Source organism: Oncorhynchus mykiss, chromosome 7, assembly GCF_057628025.1.
Source record: "Oncorhynchus mykiss isolate SJ-2025 chromosome 7, ASM5762802v1, whole genome shotgun sequence".
Classification (NCBI taxonomy): domain Eukaryota; kingdom Metazoa; phylum Chordata; class Actinopteri; order Salmoniformes; family Salmonidae; genus Oncorhynchus; species Oncorhynchus mykiss.
The window spans coordinates 6,175,988-6,197,380 of record NC_143028.1 but is presented as its reverse complement, the minus strand read 5'-3'; the positions used below and the strand labels follow the sequence as shown (position 1 = coordinate 6,197,380).

The 21,393-nt window shown below is 42.0% G+C and overlaps 2 protein-coding genes across 6 annotated transcripts in view; one reads left to right on the top strand and one right to left on the bottom strand.

Annotated features, from left to right (window-relative positions):
* Window positions 1-12,338, bottom strand: part of LOC110528830 (lysine-specific demethylase 6A) — a 70,009-nt gene extending 57,671 nt beyond the window's left edge. The window contains exons 1-2 of one of the 2 annotated variants that reach the window (XM_021610963.3): window positions 11,801-12,338; window positions 11,599-11,662 (exon numbers count right to left, since the gene is read on the bottom strand). In XM_021610963.3, the coding sequence (XP_021466638.2) occupies window positions 11,599-11,662; window positions 11,801-11,976 (240 nt within the window). In that variant the 5' untranslated portion in view covers window positions 11,977-12,338. The remainder of the gene's footprint in view (window positions 1-11,598; window positions 11,663-11,800) is intronic. The other variant, XM_021610962.3, reaches the window with a different exon arrangement.
* A 1,005-nt stretch (window positions 12,339-13,343) lies between these two features.
* LOC110528850 (FUN14 domain-containing protein 1) lies at window positions 13,344-19,398 on the top strand. 4 transcript variants are annotated; one of them, XM_021611011.3, is made up of 5 exons: window positions 13,344-13,408; window positions 14,119-14,299; window positions 16,607-16,682; window positions 17,089-17,217; window positions 17,732-19,398. In XM_021611011.3, the coding sequence occupies exons 1-5, from the start codon at window positions 13,390-13,392 to the stop codon at window positions 17,807-17,809; spliced, it is 483 nt and encodes a 160-aa protein (XP_021466686.1). In that variant the 5' UTR covers window positions 13,344-13,389; the 3' UTR covers window positions 17,810-19,398. The 4 variants fall into 4 exon arrangements, 2 of the variants coding, with proteins under 2 accessions (XP_021466686.1, XP_021466685.1); XM_021611010.3 differs by having other exon boundaries at window positions 17,089-17,223; XR_016497021.1 differs by having other exon boundaries at window positions 13,352-13,408; window positions 14,119-14,319.
* The last annotated feature ends 1,995 nt before the right edge of the window (window positions 19,399-21,393 follow it).

The window sequence follows — 21,393 nt, the reverse complement described above, 5'->3', positions numbered from 1 at the left end:
CCGAGGAACTTAAAACGTACTACCCTCTCCACTACTGTCCTGTCGATGTGGATAGGGGGGGTGCTCCCTCTGCTGTTTCCTGAAGTCCACGATCATCTCCTTTGTTTTGTTGACGTTGAGTGCGAGGTTATTTTCCTGACACCACACTCCGAGGGCCCTCACCTTCTCCCTGTAGGCCGTCTCATCATTGTTGGTAATCAAGCCTACCACTGTAGTGTTGTCTGCAAACTTGATGATTGAGTTGGAGGCGTGCATGGCCACGCAGTCGTGGGTGAACAGGGAGCACAGGAGAGGGCTCAGAACGCACCCTTGTGGGGTGTTGAGGATCAGCGGGGTGGAGATGTTGTTACCTACCCTCACCACCTGGGGGCAGCCCGTCAGGAAGTCCAGTGCCCAGATGCACAGGGCGGGGTCGAGAGCTTGATGATGAGTTTGGAGGGTATTATGGTGTTAAATGCTGAGCTGTAGTCGATGAACGGCATTCTCACATAGGTGTTCCTTTTGTTCAGATGGGTTAGGGCAGTGTGCTTGCGATTGCGTTGTCTGTGGACCTATTGGGGCGGTACGCAAATTGGAGTGGGTCTAGGGTGTCAGGTAGGGTGGAGGTGATATGGTACTTGACTAGTCTCAAAGCACTTCATGATGACGGAAGTGAGTAGTCGTTTAGCTCAGTTACCTTAGCTTTCTTGGGAACAGGAACAATGGTAGCCTTCTTGAAGCATGTGGGAACAGACTAGGATAAGGATTGATTGAATATGTCCGTAAACACACCAGCTATGCTCTGAGGACGCGGCTGGGGATGCCGTCTGGGCCTGCAGCCTTGCGAGGGTTAACACGTTTAAATGTTTTACTCATGTCGGATGCAGTGAAGGAGAGTTTACAGGTTTTTGTAGCGGGCCGTGTCAGTGGCACTGTATTGTTCTCAAAGCGAGCAAAGAAGTTATTTAGTCTGTCTGGGAGAAAGACATCCTGGTCCGCGACAGGGCTGGTTTTCTTTTTGTAATCCGTGATTGACTGTAGACCCTGCCACATACCTCGTGTCCGAGCCATTGAACTGCAACTCTACTTTGTCTCTATAGCTTGTTTGATTGCCTTGCGGAGGGAATAGCTACACTGTTTGTATTCGGTCATGTTTCCGGTCACCTTGCCCTGGTTAAAAGCAGTGGTTCGCGCTTACAGTTTCTGGTTTGGGAATGTTTTAATGGTTGCTGTGGGTACCACATCGCTGATGCACTTGAACAGACCTGAGCGCGGGAACTTCCTGTTTTAGTCTCAGTCTATAGGCTGGGAGCAACAAAATGGAGTCATGGTCAGCTTTTCCAAAAGGGGGGCGGGGGAGGGCCTTATAAAAGTTAGAATAACAATGATCCAGGGTTTTACCAGCCCTGGTTGCACAATCAATATGCTGATAGAATTTAAAGGAGTCTTGTTTTCAGATTAGCCCAGCTACAATGAATGCAGCCTCAGGATATGTGGTTTCCAGTTTACATAGTCAAATAAAAGTTAGTTCAGGGCCGTTCAAATAAGCAAAGAGAAACCAGAGTCCATAATTACTTTAAGACATGAAGGTCAGTCAGCACGGAAAAATAAGAACTGAAAGTTTCTTCAAATGCAGGTTCAAAAACCATCAAGTTGTATGATGAAACTGGCTCTCACGAGGACCGCCACAGGAAAAGAAGACCCAGAGTTCTCTGCTGCAGAGGATAAGTTCATTAGTTACCAGCCTCAGAAACTGCAGCCCAGATAAATGCTTCAGAGTTCAAGTAACAGACATAACATAACTGTTCAGAGGAGAAACAGGCATTCATAATCAAATTGCTTATTTGTTATTTGTTTATTTTACAGGACAATGACCCAACACACCTCCAGGCTGTGTAAGGGCTATTAGACCAAGGAGAGTGATGGTGCTGCATCAGATGACCTGGCCTCCACAATCACCTGACCTCAACCCAATTGAGATGGTATGGGTTGAGTTGGACTGCAGAGTGAAGGAAAAGCAGCCAACAAGTGCTCAGCATATGGAAAAGCATTCCAGATGAAGCAGGCTGAGAGAATGCCAAGAGTGGGTAAAGCCGTCAAGGTAAAAGGGTGGCTACTTTGAAGAATCTAAAATATATTTTGATTTGTTTAACACTTTTTTGGTTACTACATGTGTTATTTCATATGTTTGACGTCTTCACTATTATTCTACAATGTAGAAAATACTAAAAGTAAAGAAAACCCTTGAATGAGTAGTTGTCCAAACCTTAGACTGGTACTGTATATGTTTTTTGTATTTTACCCCCCTTTTCATGATATCAAATTGCAATCGCATCGCTGCATTTTCCTAAACAGGCTCTGGAGATGTGAAGGTCGAGTCATACTTCCTCCGAAACATGACCCGCCAAACCACACTTCTTAGCACCCACCCTCTTAACACGGAAGCCAGGTGCACCAGTGTCTGAGGAAACACTGTTCAACTGACGACCGAAATGAGCCTGCAGGCACACGGCCCACCACAAGGAGTCGCTAAAGCCCCTCCCGGCCAAACCCTCCACTAACCCAGACGACACTGGGCCAATTGTGCGCCACCCCATGGGCCTCCTGCTCACGGCCGGTTGTGACACAGCCTGGGATCGAACCTGGGTCTGTAGGTGATGCGTCCCTCACTGAGATGCAATGCCTTAGACTGCTGCGCCACTCTGGAGTTTTTTTTATGTTTGAATTTGATTGTTTCATTTTTTTATTTAACTATGCAAGTCAGTTTAAGAACAAATTCTTATTTACAATTACGGATTACCCCAGCCAAACCCGGACAACGCTGGGCCAATTGTGCACCGCCCTATGGGACTCCCAATTTTTTTTAAAATTTTTTATTTCACCTTTATTTAACCAGGTAGGCTAGTTGAGAACAAGTTCTCATTTGCAACTGCGACCTGGCCAAGATAAGGCATAGCAGTGTGAACAGACAACACAGAGTTACACATGGAGTAAACAATTAACAAGTCAATAACACAGTAGAAAAAAGGGGAGTCTATATATACATTGTGTGCAAAAGGCATGAGAAGGTAGGCAAATAATTACAATTATGCAGATTAACACTGGAGTGATAAATGATCAGATGGTTATGTACAGGTAGAGATATAGGTGTGCAAAAGAGCAGAAAAATAAATAAATAAAAACAGTATGGGGATGAGGTAGGTGAAAATGGGTGGGCTATTTACCAATAGACTATGTACAGCTGCAGCGATCGGTTAGCTGCTCAGATAGCAGATGTTTGAAGTTGGTGAGGGAGATAAAAGTCTCCAACTTCAGCGATTTTTGCAATTCGTTCCAGTCACAGGCAGCAGAGAACTGGAACGAAATGCGGCCAATTGAGGTGTTTGCTTTAGGGATGATCAGTGAGATACACCTGCTGGAGCGCGTGCTACGGATGGGTGTTGCCATCGTAACCAGTGAACTGAGATAAGGCGGAGCTTTACCTAGCATGGACTTGTAGATGACCTGGAGCCAGTGGGTCTGGCGACGAATATGTAGCGAGGGCCAGCCGACTAGAGCATACAAGTCGCAGTGGTGGGTGGTATAAGGTGCTTTAGTGACAAAACGGATGGCACTGTGATAAACTGCATCCAGTTTGCTGAGTAGAGTGTTGGAAGCAATTTTGTAGATGACGTCGCCGAAGTCGAGGATCGGTAGGATAGTCAGTTTTACTAGGCTAAGTTTGGCGGCGTGAGTGAAGGAGGCTTTGTTGCGGAATAGAAAGCCGACTCTTGATTTGATTTTCGATTGGAGATGTTTGATATGGGTCTGGAAGGAGAGTTTAGAGTCTAGCCAGACACCTAGGTACTTATAGATGTCCACATATTCAAGGTCGGAACCATCCAGGGTGGTGATGCTGGTCAGGCGTGCGGGTGCAGGCAGCGAACGGTTGAAAAGCATGCATTTGGTTTTACTAGCGTTTAAGAGCAGTTGGAGGCCACGGAAGGAGTGCTGTATGGCATTGAAGCTCGTTTGGAGGTTAGATAGCACAGTGTCCAAGGACGGGCCGGAAGTATATAGAATGGTGTCGTCTGCGTAGAGGTGGATCAGGGAATCGCCCGCAGCATGAGAAACATCATTGATATATACAGAGAAAAGAGTCGGCCCGAGAATTGAACCCTGTGGCACCCCCATAGAGACTGCCAGAGGACCGGACAGCATGCCCTCCGATTTGACACACTGAACTCTGTCTGCAAAGTAATTGGTGAACCAGGCAAGGCAGTCATCCGAAAAACCGAGGCTACTGAGTCTGCCGATAAGAATACGGTGATTGACAGAGTCGAAAGCCTTGGCAAGGTCTATGAAGACGGCTGCACAGTACTGTCTTTTATCGATGGCGGTTATGATATCGTTTAGTACCTTGAGCGTGGCTGAGGTACACCCGTGACCGGCTCGGAAACCAGATTGCACAGCGGAGAAGGTACGGTGGGATTCAAGATGGTCAGTGACCTGTTTGTTGACTTGGCTTTCGAAGACCTTAGGCAGGGCAGGATGGATATAGGCCGGATGTGATGCAGCCTGGATTCGAACCAGGTAGTGCAGTGACGCCTCTTGCGTCGAGATGCCGTGTCTTCGACCACTCAGTCACTGGCAACTAGAGCGGCTCAAGTGCCTTTGTTGCAACGGTAACCTCCCGACCTTAAAACGGACAGCTGAACATGCTTGCCTCATCTGTGATATTTTAGTTAAAAGACAGGTTACAAAAAATATAGAGAATTGAGCAATGTACCACATCACTTCTTACTAGTAATACATTTGTTTTAAAAACATTAAAGCATGCTCATGTTTTTTTGTAAAAAGACATGAGTGGCTGGTAGAGATATATATATATATATTTTTTTAATCTACCTGCCACAGTGGCTGATGGACCAAAACTTAGTTTTGGGCCCTGGTACTTTCTCTTTGAACAGCTGAATAGTCTCAGCGTGATTGATTGCTTGGGGATGTTTGTCTATGCCTTCTTATGTAGCCATTCAGACTGACTGGAGGTTTGTTTATGGTGAAAAGGGGGAGGGGCCAAGAGAAATGACAGACAGCACAGCTGAGGGAGGCCAAGCCCAGAATTCAACTTTCATCACAGATGACGAGATCAATCTAATTAAATTTAGCTGCGGCTCAGGCTTTATGAGAATGCGCGCACACACACCACACAGTAGGCCTAACAAGCATTCATGTTCATATGATAAACTAGATGAAAGTGTGCCGTTTACTCCAGTAAAGCGATGATGCCTAATGTGGCACTGGTACACAATGCTGCAGGAACGAACATTGGTGCTTGGTAATGAACTCCCACAACGCATCTGTTATTTCCTAACGAGTAACACATTTCATGAAAGTAAAACAAATACAATGATATGGGACAAAGCAAACAAGCTGCAAATGTGATTTTATACCAATAAACAAACTGCAATTGATTCCATAACATGTTAGCGCTCCACTTCATATCAAACAAAGTCACAGCTGCTGCAAATAAATACAATAAATTGATTGTATACCCATTTGTAAGTGTGTGTGAATGTGGAGGGGGATGTTCATTCATTGATCTAAAATCAGTTTATTCACAAAAAAGGGCCAGGATGAGGGTGGCATGAAACATTGATGTTGTGTACTTGGATGGGGACAGTAAAAAACCTCCAAAGAAAGTAGCCACTATTATGCTTCTTCCTTTTAATGTCATCCTCGTGCATTGAAGTTAATATGCAAAACTCATTCAATGGTACAGTTGTGCACATTCCAAACATGTGGTCCCATGTTTCATGAGGTGAAATAAAACACAGAAATGTTCCATTAGCACAAAAAGCTTATTTCTCTCAAATGTTGCATAGAAATTTGTTTACCTCCCTGTTAGTGAGAATTTATCCTTTGCCAAGAAAATCCATCCACCTGACAGGTGTGGCATATCAAGAAGCTGATTAAATAAACAGCATGATTATTACACAGGTGCACTTTGTGCTGGCGACAATAAAAGGCTACTAAAATGTTCAGTTGTCACAACAAAATGCCACAGATGTGTGTTGACTGCAGGGATGTCCATCAGAGCTGTTGCCAAATAGAGAAATTAACATTCACCAACCATAAACTGCTTCCAACATCATCTTAGAGAATTTGGCAGTACATCCGACCGGCCTCAGAACCGCAGACCGCGTGTAATCATGACACCCCAGGACCTCCACATACGGCTTCTTCACCTGAGAGATCCTCTGGGACCAGCCACAGACAGCTGATTAAATTGAGGAGCATGTCTGCCTGTAATAAAATCCCTTTGAGGGGAAAAACCCATTCTGATTGGCTGGGCCTGGCTCCCCAGTGGGTGGGCCTATGCCCTCCCAAGCCCACCCATGGCTGCACCCCTGCCCTGTCATGTGAACTCCATAGATTAGGGACTAATTAGCTGCACCAAAGAGAGCATCCTGACTGGTTGCATCAATGCCTGGTATGGCAACTGCTCGGCCTACGACCGCAAAACACTACAGATGGTAGTGCGTACGGCCAAGTACGTCACTGGGGCCAAGCTTTCTGCCATCCAGGACCTCTATACCAGGCAGTGTCAGGGGGGGAAGGCCCTAAAAATTGTCAAAGACTCCAGCCACCCTAGTCGTAGACTTAGTGCCTTGCGAAAGTATTCGGCCCCCTTGAACTTTGCGACCTTTTGCCACATTTCAGGCTTCAAACATAAAGATATAAAACTGTATTTTTTTGTGAAGAATCAACAACAAGTGGGACACAATCATGAAGTGGAACGACATTTATTGGATATTTCAAACTTTTTTAACAAAACAAAAACTGAAAAATTGGGCGTGCAAAATTATTCAGCCCCTTTACTTTCAGTGCAGCAAACTCTCTCCAGAAGTTCAGTGAGGATCTCTGAATGATCCAATGTTGACCTAAATGACTAATGATGATAAATACAATCCACCTGTGTGTAATCAAGTCTCCGTATAAATGCGCCTGCACTGTGATAGTCTCAGAGGTCCGTTAAAAGCGCAGAGAGCATCATGAAGAACAAGGAACACACCAGGCAGGTCCGAGATACTGTTGTGAAGAAGTTTAAAGCCGGATTTGGATACAAAAAGATTTCCCAAGCTTTAAACATCCCAAGGAGCACTGTGCAAGCGATAATATTGAAATGGAAGGAGTATGAGACCACTGCAAATCTACCAAGACCTGGCCGTCCCTCTAAACTTTCAGCTCATACAAGGAGAAGACTGATCAGAGATGCAGCCAAGAGAACCATGATCACTCTGGATGAACTGCAGAGATCTACAGCTGAGGTGGGAGACTCTGTCCATAGGACAACAATCAGTCGTATATTGCACAAATCTGGCCTTTATGGAAGAGTGGCAAGAAGAAAGCCATTTCTTAAAGATATCCATAAAAAGTGTTGTTTAAAGTTTACCACAAGCCACCTGGGAGACACACCAAACATGTGGAAGAAGGTGCTCTGGTCAGATGAAACCAAAATTGAACTTTTTGGCAACAATGCAAAACGTTATGTTTGGCGTAAAAGCAACACAGCTGAACACACCATCCCCACTGTCAAACATGGTGGTGGCAGCATCATGGTTTGGGCCTGCTTTTCTTCAGCAGGGACAGGGAAGATGGTTAAAATTGATGGGAAGATGGATGGAGCCAAATACAGGACCATTCTGGAAGAAAACCTGATGGAGTCTGCTAAAGACCTGAGACTGGGACGGAGATGTCTTCCTACAAGACAATGATCCAAAACATAAAGCAAAATCTACAATGGAATGGTACAAAAATAAACATATCCAGGTGTTAGAATGGCCAAGTCAAAGTCCAGACCTGAATCCAATCGAGAATCTGTGGAAAGAACTGAAAACTGCTGTTCACAAATGCTCTCCATCCAACCTCACTGAGCTCGAGCTGTTTTGCAAGGAGGAATGGGAAAAAATTTCAGTCTCTCGATGTGCAAAACTGATAGAGACATACCCCAAGCGACTTACAGCTGTAATCGCAGCAAAAGGTGCGCTACAAAGTATTACCTTAAGGGGGCTGAATAATTTTGCACGCCCAATTTTTCAGTTTTTGATTTGTTAAAAAAGTTTGAATATCCAATAAATGTCGTTCCACTTCATGATTGTGTCCCACTTGTTATTGATTCTTCACAAAAAAATACAGTTTTGTATCTTTATGTTTGAAGCCTGAAATGTGGCAAAAGGTCGCAAAGTTCAAGGGGGCCGAATACTTTCGCAAGGCACTGTATCTCTGCTACCACACAACAAGCGGTACCGGAGCGCCAAGTCTAGATCCAAAAGTCTTCTTAACAGCTTCTACCGCCAAGCCATAAGACTCCTGAACAAGCTAATCAAATAAATGGCTACCCAGACTATTTGCCTTGTCCACCCCTCTTTTACACAGCTGCTACTCTGTTTATTATCTAAGCATAGTCACTTTACCCCTACCTACATGTACATATTACCTTGACTAACCTGTGCCCCAGTACATCGACTCTGTACCGGTAGCTCCTGTATATAGCCTCGCTACTGTTATTTTACTGCTGCTCTTAAATTATTTTTAACTTATCACTTATTTTTCTTAAAACTGCATTGTTGGTTAAGGGCTTATAAGTAAGCATTTCACTGTAAGACCTGTTGTAGTTCTACTCATTCTATTTCTATGTAGTTGCCACTTAATCCAGTGGCGGCGATACAGTGACCCAGTTCTGTCAGTGGAGTTGAACTCTGCGTTATCTGGGCGTAGATAGCTGTGCAACAGAGCGACTGTGTACCGTTCCAGACAGGGCAGACACTCAAAACTAAGAAAGCTATAGAAGATAATGAGTGGTAGAACACCTCACAGCAACAACAAAACAAAACAAAAAAAACAATCAGGAGACAAGTGATATAAAAATGGAACTCAAACCAATTGAGGAAAAAGGTCACGGTTTAAAAAAAAATAAAGTGACACTGTCTAACAAATGTTGAGTCAGTAGCTTCACATAAGGCTACTGGTTTTATCATCATAATGTCCAAACTTATCCCTGGTGGTCAATGCGCAATATAAAACAGCTGATGGAGGTGGGCTACATCAAAATACACATTTTAGAGTAGCAAGACAATTGCAAAACCAGGTGTAATGCAGCAGAAACGCATATGGGTCATTCATTTAGTGCATGAAAAATATGTTCCATTAATGTCAAGATTTAAATTGACCACATCCCTAGGAGTGGGTCATGTGATGGCTGGGGTGAATACCAGGGTGTAGGGTAGCAAGTAATGTTACATGGGGCAGTTTGGCCAAGGGCTGCATTCCCCAAAGTGCAAGGGGCTGGTTTTAGTATGTGACAGACATCCCGCTAGCATCTGCCCACCGACTTCTCAGAGTAGGGAAAAAAAAAAAAAGAGTGCCTTTAACCTATACAATATGAATCTAAGCAACCTTTAAAGTGAGACCTAAAAAATAAAAAAACGACATGACATTTTAAAATGAACTGTATCTCAGATATGAAGAGACAATGGGGTCATTCCTTCATTAGACCCCTGCATCACTTTGGAGATAATAAATGTGGACAGAATGCATAGGTATAAAGTCCCAGCTAAATGCAGAGACAGTGCAGTCTTTCCCATGTATTCCTTTTTATTAAATAAATATGATTATTTATCGAGATGTTAAACGGTCTCAGTGAAAAATTAAGACGACTAAACCCAGATATAAAGTACGTAACATTTTTGGGGGGGAATAAATAAGATCACCTTTGATAACTAACGATCACCAAAATACAAACTGCATAGTCAGGAGAATCAAATTCTAAAAATGTCCCCAATGGGTCCCCATTCATTTTGTTACGTTTGAGTCACTCAAATAGCGTAAGAACACAGGATAAGCCATGGCAAAATGTGTAGAATTGCAGGAAATTAGCTTTAAAATATAAATCCCGCCAAGTGGGATGCTAAAATTTCAGTCAGTGACAGCACCGCTGCTGAAAAAAAATACCAGGGGAAATAATGCAGGGAGAATGGCTGAATTGGTGAGGGTTTGAACTGGCTGGCATTGTGGTGTGGCCCGTTTGCCATCATCTCTCCAGTGATTTGAATTTGCAATAGAATATGCTTTTCTGTTTACTTTGCCAGCAAGCCTACTTTCTAAACACCCTGGGAAGCCAATCACTTCTTTCTGGTGGCAACATAGTATGGGGATAGAAGCTTCCTCCAATTGTAAACACCAACTGTGAAAATAAAAATGTCAATATAAATAGCAAAAATGTATAAATGTGTGTGCAACTTTGCCCTTTGTTCACTGTCCAATGTGCTAGCTACAGGTTGATGCTGGGATGCAAAACCTAGCTATGAAGGGACCCATCCACAGAGGAATTAAAACTGTCAACAAACCAACATAAGCCACACGGCTAAAAGGGTCAATCAAAACATGCTAACGAATTGCATGTAATTTCGTTCGATAGATGTTTTCATTGAGCTCACCACATAGCTAGATTTCGTTGTCACTACTCCCTGTCCCGCCATCTTGGACCGGCCCAAGCAGCAATGACTAGCTAGCTATCCAAACAGCTAACGCGTTTAGCTAACGTTAGTTAGCAGCCGTTGGAACATAGCGAAAGCCCGTCTCGAGCTCTTCACAATCAAAACCAACTCCGGGGCACGAGAACGGCCCAAATTCATGCATACATTTTGCACGAGCCAGATACACAGTGCAGCAAGCAAACATACTTTCCTGGCACCATGGGAAGTCTACTCCATGATAGAACGTTAAATCGCCATTAAAAACAACGTAGCCTTCCTAAACGTTAGCTAGTTCTCTGACCAAGTAAGGTCACTTTATCATACTCGGTAGATTTGGCTAGCTGGCTACAAAACAGTACCTAAAGCTTATCACAGTAATTATGTTTTCTGTAAAAAGCCAAATTATATGTCCCTGACCACTGAATCTCTAGCTAGCTAACATTCAGAATGAGCTGGCCAACTCCAGAGTCCAACAACGCACGTTCCACAAGCTAGTTAACGTTATCAAACTAGCAGGGGACTAGCTAGACATTTGCCAGCAGGCTAAATGAAAAGGTTAGCATGTTCGTCTTATCAATATAAATGACTAGCCCGCAAGTATGTACTTGATATGTCATATTACACAGCCAGCTGGCTAACGTTAATTAGCTAGCTTCTTCAGCTACCAGGCTTGTTAGCCATTTCTACTGCACCCAATACAAACCAGCTTGGTAGAAATATTTGATATGACAAGCCTTTGTGACTAACAAATAGCTAAGTTGACGAGTTAGATAAATGCAAGGCCAGCGTAATAACGAAAATAGCCAGTTGGGTTACTAAAACGTGTTTATGCAATGGAAAAGCCGTTCATTTTCACTATTGGATTAGCTAGCAAGGGAAAGAAGTCGGGTAGGAACGGTGCGTAGCCGCAGGGTCGCTCTGCGCACATCGTGTGATGGGTGTATGGTTAACCAGAGTCCGTGCTCTCACCTGAGAGTGGACTGGCTATGTTAGTTAGTTTAACATAGTTACACGTATTACTATGTGGACAAGAATGTAGAAGGTGCAAGTGTTGTGGTTCAAGGACCGGCTGGTCCTGTGTGTTTGCAACTTAGCGAGCTACCTTCAACAGTAAGGCCTTCGTTCTGGCGCCATCTTCATGAAGCCTCTGAAATCCAAACAGTGAGCTGCAAGCAAGAAGACAACACAGGCGGTTCAGTATCACTTGCACTGCCGTGCAAATGGATTTAACGTATAAAAACGGCAAACGCGTGTACAGAATATTAAGAATACACCAGAGGTGTGTGAAGGGCTTTGACTACGACCTGTCAATTCCGACCAAGCTGTCCCTCTCTTGGGCTGTCAACGTCGGAAAGTCCTCCTCGGTTTCACTGGCTTTTCCCGCCGCCATTTTCTTTTCCTCATCACCACCAGAAGCCGAGCCGAGACTCCGAGCAGCAGCGCAGGCAGCAACAGCGAGCGAGACTCCGCACGATTGCATGGAATCGCGACGAGAGGGCGAACGAAATACTCCACCAAATCAAAGAAGGGAAAACTAAAAATGTATTAAGATAGAATAAACTTTTCTCCACGATCAAAACGCAATTCAAAATGGTAAATCCTTTCAGGAAAACAAGTACCTCTCCAAAAAGTATTCGCGTCACATTTTTAGGCGCCGTTTATGCAACTAATCAAATGTAATGCATGAAGTTCAATTCTTGCAGTTTGAAAAGAGTATTATTTGACCATAAAATTCCCCACAGCCACCAGCTTAAAGTTGTTATAATTGTGTCACACAAGCAAGCGAACCCACGCGCCGCCGTAGTCACGCCTCTCCTACCTCTTCAGCCAATAGAAATGTCTGAATATCAGCATATGACATGAAGTTTTTTTTACCCATCTTCATTTATCTTTTTACAAACCACAGAAATCAATTATACATGTTCATTATTTTCTCAAAATCAATAATGTATATATTGTATAGGTATTCAAATGTATTGATTTGTTTTGCAAAGTGCATAAATAACAATGTTAAATAGCTACATGCAAACTGTCAATTACTAAATACATTTAAGAGTGACAACTGAGACATTTGTGCAAATACTTGATACCAGTATTATTTGCTGTTGATGGGTAAGCATGTCTAAATAAAACGTTGCAATGATGTGTGGAGGTAAGAATTCTGATTAGGACTGTGTAACTACTTGTCAAAAATTTCTCACCCTGCAATGTTCACATCATAATAATCATCATCCTTGCCCAAGGCCCCACATTCATATACATTTTTGTGGTTGATACCAATTTGATCTGTTTGCATTTTTGTTTTAATGTACTAGCTAGTTCTACTGTATTTATGTGAAGTATATTTACTGTGTTATGAATTACATTCTCACTTTTGTACATGTCTTGAAAAATAAATGAATAGCAATCATTCTTGTTGGTGTTTTTTCCCCCCAGCTGTGGACATTTTCAAAATACCTATTTGTTAGACAAGACAAAATCCTCAAATCTAATTATCCAAATAGCTTTTTTGATATATCATAAAACCCTTAACATATTACTTTATAAAATCTTACTATTTATTTTGATATCAATTGATTATATATAAGTTACAGTATTTGATGTAGATTGGAATTACATTCAAATCAATTTAAATGTGCAAGGGATAAAGTGATAGCTATTTTGGGCAGAAATTGAATCTAATATGAGGGAAATCGAATCTTATTTCGTATGGAACATTATTATGCTTCCAAATGAAATTGTCAACATTCTGCAACATTTCAAAGAAAGAGCAAAGTGTTAAAATACTGATGTGGCAAAGCATCATTCTGTAGGCGGGGCCAGCAGAGGTTTATAAAGCTCAGGGGCGGGGCTTGCATACAGCAGACAACATCCTGATGTAATTTTCTCCAAAATGGCGGATCGCAAAGAAGGTTAGTGCTTGCCCATGTTTATGGATAAAATAATCTCGAATTATAACAACGAATCAGCTATACTATATATAGATAGTTCCAATATCAAGAAATCTAAACACTCAAATATTGCTATTCATTCAGCTGCGGCTTTTGACAGGGGGACTTTACTGACTAGATGGCTAGCTTTGTTGCTAGCAATTTAGCCTAATTTCTAAACAATGGCATGCAATCGCCCATCGACCCAAATACCAGCCATTGGCATTGTGAACCTATTTGTTTTTGTCACCCATGGCTCCTATCCCGACTACTGTAACGTTATCGCAGATATACACTTTATAGTAATGACGTGAACGTGATTACCAACTAAACAAGTATTCCAGTCATGTTTTAAATCAATAGTCAATGAATTCATGTGTTTTTTTGTGAATTTTATCAATACTACTGTGAAGTTACAGCAAAGATTTAGATGCATGCATTGGAACTGTTTCTTGACTGTGAGGTAATTGGACTGAATTTGGACCTGAAACCTGCCCTAGGTTGCCTAGATGATAGAAAAATCTGCCCTAGGTTGCCTAGATGATAGAAAAACCTGCCCTAGGTTGCCTAGATGATAGAAAAACCTGCCCTAGGTTGCCTAGATGATAGAAAAACCTGCCCTATGTTGCCTAGGTGATAGAAAGTGAAAGCAAAACAGTTCAAATTATTTGTATGTCTTTCCTTCATCCCAGATGACATTTTATCAGAAAAGGATGAGCCGGAGAGCGAGGATGAGACCTATGAGGTGGTGGACCTGACAGAGTACGCCCGGAGGCACCAATGGTGGAGCATGGTGTTTGGGAATAACTCTGGTCCCCTCGCAGAGAAATACTCTGTGACCACGCAGATCGCGATGGGAGGGGTCACTGGCTGGTATGCAACCCAAAGCAAAGGTGTATAGGCTAAATATGCTTATTATACAAATGTCTGGATCTTTGGCCCCTCGGAAACACATTTCACTGATGAAATGCATGGTATGAGTCGGTGATGTAGTCAAGTCACTTAACCTTGAGTCCCAAGTCCCTAGTAGGGGTCGACCGATTTATCGTAATGGCCGATTTCAAGTTTTCATAACAATCGGTAATCAGCATTTTTGGACACCGATCATGGCCGATTACATTGCACTCCACAAGGAGACTGCGTGGCATGCTGACTACCTGTTATGCGAGTGCAGCAAGGAGCCAAGGTTTTTTATTTTTTTTATTTCACCTTTATTTAACCAGGTAGGCTAGTTGAGAACAAGTTCTCATTTGCAACTGCGACCTGGCCAAGATAAAGCATAGCAGTGTGAACAGACAACACAGAGTTACACATGGAGTAAACAATTAACAAGTCAATAACACAGTAGAAAAAAGGGGAGTCTATATATACATTGTGTGCAAAAGGCATGAGAAGGTAGGCAAATAATTACAATTATGCAGATTAACACTGGAGTGATAAATGATCAGGTGGTTATGTACAGGTAGAGATATTGGTGTGCAAAAGAGCAGAAAAATAAATAAATAAAAACAGTATGGGGATGAGGTAGGTGAAAATGGGTGGGCTATTTACCAATAGACTATGTACAGCTGCAGCGATCGGTTAGCTGCTCAGATAAGGTAAGGTGCTATCTAGCATTAAACGTATCTTGTAAAAAACAATCAATCTTAACATAATCATTAGTTAACTACACATGGTTGATGATATTACTAGGTTATCTAGCTTGTCCTGCGTTGCATATAATCGATGCGGTGCCTGTTAATTTATCATTGAATCATAGCCTACTTTGCCAAACGGGTGATGTAACAAGCGCATTTGCGAAAAAAGCACTGTCGTTGCACCAATGTGTACCTAACCATAAACATCAACACCTTTCTTCAGGGTCAGGGTATATGCAGCAGTTTAGGCCGCCTGGCTCGTTGCGAACTGTGAAGACTATTTCTTCCTAACAAAGACATAGAACGGTTCCGTATTTCACTGAAAGAATAAACGTTTTATTTTTCGAAATTATAGTTTCCGGATTTGACCATATTAATGACCTAAGGCTCGTATTTCTGTGTGTTATTATTAGGTTATCATTAAGTCTATGATTTGATATTTGATAGAGCAGTCTGACTGAGCGGTGGTAGGCAGCAGCAGGCTCATAAGCATTCATTCAAACAGCACTTTTGTGCGTTTGCCAGCAGCTCTTCGCAATGCTTCAAGTTTTGAGCTGTTTATGACTTCAAGCCTATTAACTCCCGAGATTAGGTTGGTGTAACCGATGTGAAATGACTAGCTAGTTAGCAGGGTGCGCGCTAATAGAGTTTCAAACGTCACTCGCTCTGAGACTTGAAGTAGTTGTTCCACTTGCCCTGCAAGGGCCGCGGCTTTTGTGGAGCGATGGGTAACGATGCTTCGTGGGTGGCTGTTGTCGATGTGTTCCTGGTTCTAGCCCAGGTAGGGGCGAGGAGAGCTATACTGTTACACTGGCAATACTAAAGTGCCGATAAGAACATCCAATAGTCAAAGGTATATGAAATACAAATGGTATAGAGGGAAATAGTCCTATAATTTCTATAATAACATCAACCTAAAACTTCTTACCTGGGAATATTGAAGACTAATGCTAAAAGGAACCACCAGCTTTCATATGTTCTCATGTTCTGAGCAAGGAACTTAAATGTTAGCTTTGGCACATATTGCACTTTTACTTTCTTCTCCAACCCTTGAGGCTAAATTGATTTTATTGATGTATTATATTAAGTTAAAATAAAAGTGTTCATTCAGTATTGTTGTAATTGTCATTATTTTAATAAATAAATAAAAATTGGCAGATTAATCAGCATCTGCTTTTTTTGGGTCCTCCAATAATCGGTATCGACGTTGAAAAATCACAATCAGTCAACTAGTGTTCCAGTCCGAGTCCTTTATTCTCCATTTGAGTCACAAGTCCCTTGTAGTGCTAAAAGCTGTGGTCCAACCATTTAAAAATCTAAATTCTCTTCAACTGTTGTTACATTTTAAGGATATCTCTAACATTTGCTGTTGTAGCTAGTAGGCCCCATATTTTAAATTATGCATCAGAGAAATTTTCTGACAACAAAGTCACTTCTGGTCCAGTCAGAGTTGAGCCATGAAAATTGTGACTTGAGTCAAGTCTGAGTCCTGGACTCGAGTACTACAACACTGCTATCAGTCACTCCTCTCTCTCACATTCAGGTGTGCAGGATACTTGTTCCAGAGAGTAGGGAAGATAGCTGCAACTGCCATAGGTGGAGGGTTCCTGTTATTACAGGTAAGAGATGCATCATATTTGTATTGAGTCAACGCTGGGTACTTACATAATACACCTCTCTATTCCATGTTTTAAAGTTTATTTAACTGGGCAAGTCCGTTAAGAACAAGTTCTTATTTACAATGACGGCCTACCCCGGCCAAATCCTAATCCGCAAGACGCTGGGCCAATTGTGCGCTGCCCTATGGGACTCCCAATCACTGCCAGTTGTGATACAGACTGAAATCGAACCAGGATCTATAGTGATGCCTATAGCACTGAGATGCAGTGCCTTAGTTCACATCAACTAAGGCGCCACTCGGGAGCACCAATGACATCATATGTTACAACGTGAACGGAGTGCCACTTCACATGCAACCCAACAATCCACACTCATTTTCCTTTCTGCACCTTCCTTCTCCTGCAGATAGCGAATCACAGTGGCTACGTGCAGGTGGACTGGAAGAAAGTGGAGAAGGATGTGAACAAAGCAAAGAAACACCTGAAGAAGAGAACCAAGCAAGCAGCCCCTGAAATTAACTCCTTCTTCGAGGAGGTAAAGGTATTAATAACACAGCCTGACTAATCATAACTTTATGGTAGGCTATTGTGCCTATAGTATTGTGTGATTCTAAAAGGTGAACATGTCTGAGATGTGTGCGTGCTCATTGGTCCTTTATCTAACTGTTCATTTATTCTGTGAGACCAACACCAGTACCTGGGTGTGGGAGCTGCTTTTTGATTCAATTGGATTGCCAGTCCGCTTGAATCTCAGTGCCTTGCATTGCATGTACTTATGAGAAAAAAAGGTATACTTAATTATCATAGTTGGGGGGAAATAGCTAAGTTCATAAATACCTGAGTCATCCGGACTAATAATGCAGCAACATCGCCCTCTAGCGAACTCACACTGTAAAAGCACATTCCTGGATTTATCACAAGCAGAAACTAAAGTATACCCTGCGTATAAGATTCTTATTTTTCCATCTATTATCACTTATAACCCTTCAGTTATTGGAGGTGACCTCCCACAGCCTGCTTGTTTCCTCTCCTCCTTCCCCTCTCTGCAGGCCACAGAGTTTGTCAAGAAGAACATTGTCCTGTCCAGCGGGTTTGTGGGTGGATTCCTCCTGGGCTTGGCCTCCTAATGGCGTCGGGGCCAATTCACGACTGAGGAAGTCGTTACATAGGAAGAAGGAAGCTGTCATTACTGTGAACTGAGTCACCACACGGGATGTTGTCATTAACTGTGAATCGTTGTCTTTCTCCCATCACGGAACTAGTCATGAAACGGGTTTGTGAAGCTGCCACTTTATGCCCCCCTGGCTGCTCTCTTCCGTTACTGCCCAACTGATCAGAGTCTTGCTTGTCCACCCTCTTTTTATTCTATTTATCTGGTGGTTTCTGATCCAGGATCAGTTGTTTGGGCCTGTTGAATATGACTTTTTTATACTTCATATTCATAATCAGCACTACCCCCAACATCAATGTATGTGAAAATGTCACGTTTCTATGTTTTGAATCAGCTATGTTACATATATATTTGTTCACCGTCATATGGTGTGCATTATGTGATATGAATCAATTAGTGAGCAATGCCTACTCATATTTGGTTGAAATCACGATGCACACCGGATGATGCCATTAGAAAAACTAACTTTGACTTCAAAACATAGAAACATGGCATTTTCACATATGTTGATGTTAGGGTAGTTCTGGAGATGATGAATACAATGTTGAAAATGTTAGAAATGTCCCTTTAATTGCACAACGCGACACCTCTTGATATACTACTAATATACTGTACCACACACTGGACATAGGATTCCTCGGCCCCTGTCTATCTGGTGCCCTCTTTTACCTGGAAGAACAGGTCTAGGATCAGGAATGTGTCCCAAATGTCCATAGTGCACTACATTTGACCAGAGCCCTATGTTGGAAATTAGGGTGCCATTTGGGACACAGGCCAGCTCTCCCTATACTCAGACCAAAGTTTTACCACCCTGTGCTATTCAACAAAATGTGTCTGCTGACCTGTTGTTACGGGGTTAATATACCAACACCTGATCACTGCACCTTTGCTGGCTAATGTACTGTAGGTATATCAGTGTGCAGGTTAGCGTTTTTCATAAAGAATCTTGTTCTGGGGGCAGCTCTGCAGAATGGTCACTAGCTGGCACAGCCACAAAATCTGATTTTAAATCTAACTGTAACCACACTGTTAACCCTAACGCCTAACCTTACATTTAGACCAAAAAGTTCAATGTAGTTTTCATGAATTTGTACAATATAGCCAATTCTGACTTTGCAGCTGGCCTATCTAGCGGATTTGCTTAGTTCTGCCTCCACGACAAGACTCATTCCAAAAAATGTGAACCTGCTATCAGTGTAGTAATAGGAAAACATGTGATTTAGTCATGTGTAGAATATACTATCAGTTTTATAGATAGAAGGAAATGCACAGTATAAAGTCAGTGTTCAGTTGCTTATGAGTTGTTCCATATTGTGTCTTTAACTATTTAAATATTACTTGTCAGGAGTATGATTTTCCATTAGTTTCTGTACTTCACCAAGTGCACATTAACTTCTTACTGCCATTAACCTCCATTTTTTATGTTCTGACTTCCTGAATGCTATTTTGAAATCTTGATAACCAACCAACCATAACTATGGATTTGTCTTATGTTTCTGTTTTGTCAAATAAAGTTGCCTGATTTTTGTTGGTTAGCAATGTTAACAGTTGTGCGTGTGGTCACTGGACTGCATGGCAGACATGCATACAATCAGGGCTTGGTGTGTACACTGAGTGGATTAACACTGAGTGGATTAACAGTCTATCTTGACACGTTTAACTTCTCAACAATATATTTATTTTGATTATTAAAGCCAGCATGACTTTCAGATTTCAGTAGCTCTATGGCTGCCTTTACACAGGAAACCCAACTCCGATCTTTTGCCAAATTATTGGTATTTTGGCCGATCAGGTCAGATTTTTTGCCAGTAATTTTGGCAAAAGATCAGAATTGGGCTGCCTGTCTAAGTGTAGTCTATGAGTTCCGGGAATGCAAATGTCCAGATTTTATGATGTGAATAGAAATGGATGTGTCAGCATGGAGGATGGGTTTGTAATAACCACCATGCATGTCACAGCAACAATGAATGAGCATTGTCACAATACTAAGATTTTTCACCACTATGTCTCTGTATTCATCTACACTGTGAGATCTGCTTTTGAAAGGTACTGCATGTAGAAAGTGACAAAGGAAGATACTCACCAAATCAATCTGAAATAAGTACCAATTGTCAATTTTTTTGTGTTTACCTCTGTCACAGAGTACAATATCAATTAATATTTTTTTATTTTTTTGGTTTATATTAAATGCACATTGAATTGGGGTTTAGTCCTGATAGGCTTTCTGTAGCTAGGGATTTAGTTCTGGGATTTATAAAGTACTCTTTGTCAATTGACTTGACAAAAAACCTCCCTTCAAATAAAATTGTATTGATTTATTGTAATTTCATAATGTCCTGTCAGAGGCATATTGATTTGTGTAAATAATGACTTCAATGTCTATTGAGCTGAATGAAGCTGAAAACAAAGGCAGCCATGATGTTACCTCACCAGAGTGCCTCTCTCTACTGTGTGTTACTGTAGCTGCCAGCACCACACTACCACTGGTAGCCTGTTGCTATGGAAACTGCTCTTTTTCTCTTTCTCTCTTCCGCTTGCTCTCTTGTGTGGTGTGGCCTTCCCTCTTTTCCACTCTCTTTCTCTTGTTCTCTCTCGCTTTCTCTTTCCAGTCCTGCCTTTTTCTTTGTTTTTTACCTCTATCTCTCTGTGAGTGTACCCATGTGTAATGGTATAGGGGTAGAGGGGGATATTAGAGTGGGGGGAATGAGATAAGGCCCACTCTCCACCATCCGATGACCACATCACCAACCAATCGGATCATCAATAGCCCCCAATAGATCCAACCAAAAGTAGGGTAAAGCCAGAGTATACGCGCCATGGAAACTGCAAGGGATGTTTTATAATAGCAGCTCGCCCTAGTGGCACCAGATACCGGTACACCTCAGTCAGGCTGTTCAAAGCAATTGTGTTATTAATCCATTGGTCGTAATATAAGGGCTGCATCTTCATACTTAAACCTCTCCTCATATCTCCTTTATCTGCACTGATCTGGGGAAAAAAATAGGAAAGGCGAATTCGATATGGTGCATGCATATACTAGGTACTGGCTTTCACCAGTTACTTCATATTAGTAGAGGAGAGACAGGAAACAAATTATAGTATCGAGATACAACCTAATCCATGCCTTCAGGCAGCTGGCTCCAAAGGGTCCAAGCTATACAATAGTTAACTCTGTCACAATCAGTTTGTTGAGAGCTGTCATTAATATGGTTACGCAATACCCTCTCTGTGGTACTAGTCAGTGGACAAAGTCAGAGATGAAACGTCAATGCATGTTTGAATAGCAATGTTCATTATTCATAGTACAATAATTCATAGTAATTAGTACAGTGAGAAGCTGCCTTTTTATACGAAGCATGGGTTATTAAACAACTGATAGATAGAGACCATTTTAGGCCTATCACACAAATTATTCATGAGAGAAAATTGAAAATGTATCAAATAGGACCATTTCTCCATAAGTTGGAGTGAAATTGTCATCATAATGCTAGCCTGGGTAGACTGAAATTTTTGTTTCTGAAGGAAGATTCTGTGTTAAAG

Coding starts and splice junctions, on each gene's coding strand:
- LOC110528850 (XM_021611010.3), top strand. Junction 14,300..16,606: donor ATGGGAGGGGTCACTGGCTG/GTATGCAACCCA, acceptor TCTCACATTCAG/GTGTGCAGGATACTTGTTCC. Junction 17,224..17,731: donor CCTTCTTCGAGGAGGTAAAG/GTATTAATAACA, acceptor CCCTCTCTGCAG/GCCACAGAGTTTGTCAAGAA.